Raw genomic sequence first — 2400 nt, forward strand, 5'->3', positions numbered from 1 at the left:
CTATCTATCTATCTATCTATCTATCTATCTATCTATCTATCTATCTATCTATCTATCTATCTATCTATCTATCTATCTATCTATCTATCTATTTAATCTATCATCACATACAGGTTGGTTTTATAGTGTGATGGCTGGTTCCTGATAGCATAGTCTGTGGTTCTTAGCAGATTTTCTGCATGCAGACAGCATGATATTTTTAACAGCAAAGCTGTAACACTTCTTGGAGCTCAGTAAAACATGCATCCAGCAGTGGTTAATGTAGGTTTTTAGTGTTGCACCACCTTCTGTAAAGTACAATAGCATATACATTCATAAGCAAACATCATGGTTCTCTCATACACCAAAAATGAAAGATAAATAAAAAGTTTGCAAATGACAGTTGAAATAAAACCATTTTTTTGGGGTCACTTCCTCAGCCATTATGTCACTGCTGCAGCTCTGTGGCTCTCTCAACTTTTTCCATTGCAAACTTGTGTTTCAAACCTGCAACAAAGAAAACTAGTAACCCTTGTTTTGCTTAATGCATGAAGTTTTATTTGCTTACATGCACCAAAACACTGAACGTAAAAGAGTGCCAAAAAGTAGAGCTTTTACAATAAGGCATCCAGGGGCAGAGCTAGACTTTTTTTTGCAAGAGGTGGCACAGGGGTGGACAAGGTGATTTTTAGGGGTGCACATAAAAATAAAGAAAACTCCTCTGGATCTGAATATTCAAGGTGGCCGCCACTGCTAATTTAAAATGACTACAACTTGGATATTTTTAGACATACTTCAATTTGGTRTGGTGGGAGCTGCAATCACTATCATAATAGTACAGTCACATCATAAATGTTTTTGAGAACTGGATCAACAATACTATCACAAGAATCCTAACAAGAACATTGATCAGAAATCATTTCTGAATGAGCAGGAATCACACAAACATGTCCATCACACATGCAGGAAGTAATTTGAATCTGTTTAACTTATGTAATTGAAGGTGTGTCAGGGGAGGTGTCCCACATGCACTCAGTTCCACATTGATTTTGATGTACAAAAGAAATGTGCATGGATTCTGGCGTACGTCTGGATTTTTTTGTGCATACACCATTTTCTGGATTTGTGTATGAGGTTCAGGACAAACACCTTTAGTAAAAGTTCACTACGATGGGCATTTTTTAATGATAAAATACTATGCAAAAATAAAGTCAAAATAATTCAGACAACGTTTTAATGCATTGTTAGAGGCTTATATAAAATATGCCAAAAATGTTTCAAGCCAAAAATTTGTGCAGTAAAACGTATTAAGCATTTAACTTTCAAAACGTATTAAGCATTTAACTTTCCTCTTCCCATAAAATGTGCTTTCACTAATGGACACCCATTTTCTGAATGAGGTAAAGAAAGGTACCAAAGCCCCACCCCTACAAATCTGGTATCATTGAAAAGCCCTAAATGTCCTCTGTAGATAGCCAAAGGAGTTGATTCAGTAGTATGGGTGAGAGATTTTCAGGTTTACAAATGACCTCCACAGTGGACAAATTTCATTTACTGGTAGTCAGGAGGATAGAACTACAGGTGAGTGCTATAAAGCTGAGCACACCCATTTTTAAAGTGTTCCTCTGTGGATTGATGCACATTGTTTCTGAAAAACRTGTTGTGTGTTGGGATATCAGAAAGATTTCCTTCTATAAGCTCTAAATCACAACTTCTATGACTGCTCATTTTTCTGTGATTTGTGCACTTTCCATCTGTCTCTTGGTTTTTTGCATTCTCGTTGCATTTTCTTCTTACTTTTCTTTCAGGGTTCACATTATTGCTCTCTAATGTATTTACTGGCTGGTCATTTCTCTTAAAACACCAACCTAGAAACAAACAAACAACAAGAAAATTTGGTGTTTGGAAACTGATACAAAAGTAGTGAGTCATAATCACAATGTATGRAACACAAAATTATAAAAATGAGTACCTCTTGTTTTTCCAAACCACAGGATTACCCTGGTAATGTGGTTATCCATGGGCTGCAATGAGGTCATCCAAATAGGAAGAAAGTCCCAATTCTGTAGTCTGAGTGGCAAACAAGTGGGCATCCGTCTTTGGAGGATGTTAATAATYGATACACATATAATCAGTGTAATGACTGGAACACCAATCCCAGTCATCACCTTCCAGCCGGCCATGGAGAGAGCAAACACAAGGGACGGGAACAGCAGGAAACAGACAAGAAGGTACAGGACAGCAAACCAGCGGTACCTGGGTAAATGTACTGTATGTGAGTCAAAGCAGGTGAGCGAATACTTTTGGCAATATAATGTAGGTTTTATGTTTATCATTCATTCCCATTCATTCTGAGTTTATATTTCCCTTAAACAGTGCTGGCTCTAGCCATTTTGGTGCCCTAGGCGAGTTGAAGTGCAC

The 2400-nt window shown here is 37.4% G+C and overlaps 1 protein-coding gene across 1 annotated transcript in view; it reads right to left on the reverse strand.

Moving 5' to 3' along the window:
• Positions 1-1554: 1554 nt before the first annotated feature.
• LOC106530535 (sodium-dependent phosphate transport protein 2A) overlaps positions 1555-2400 on the reverse strand; it is a 5414-nt gene continuing 4568 nt past the window's right edge. The window contains exons 11-12 of the mRNA XM_014026176.1: positions 1952-2235; positions 1555-1847 (exon numbers count right to left, since the gene is read on the reverse strand). Coding sequence (XP_013881630.1) covers positions 1555-1847; positions 1952-2235 — 577 coding nt within the window. The remainder of the gene's footprint in view (positions 1848-1951; positions 2236-2400) is intronic.

The sequence above is a fragment of the Austrofundulus limnaeus genome, unplaced genomic scaffold (genome assembly GCF_001266775.1).
Source record: "Austrofundulus limnaeus strain Quisiro unplaced genomic scaffold, Austrofundulus_limnaeus-1.0 Scaffold532, whole genome shotgun sequence".
Classification (NCBI taxonomy): domain Eukaryota; kingdom Metazoa; phylum Chordata; class Actinopteri; order Cyprinodontiformes; family Rivulidae; genus Austrofundulus; species Austrofundulus limnaeus.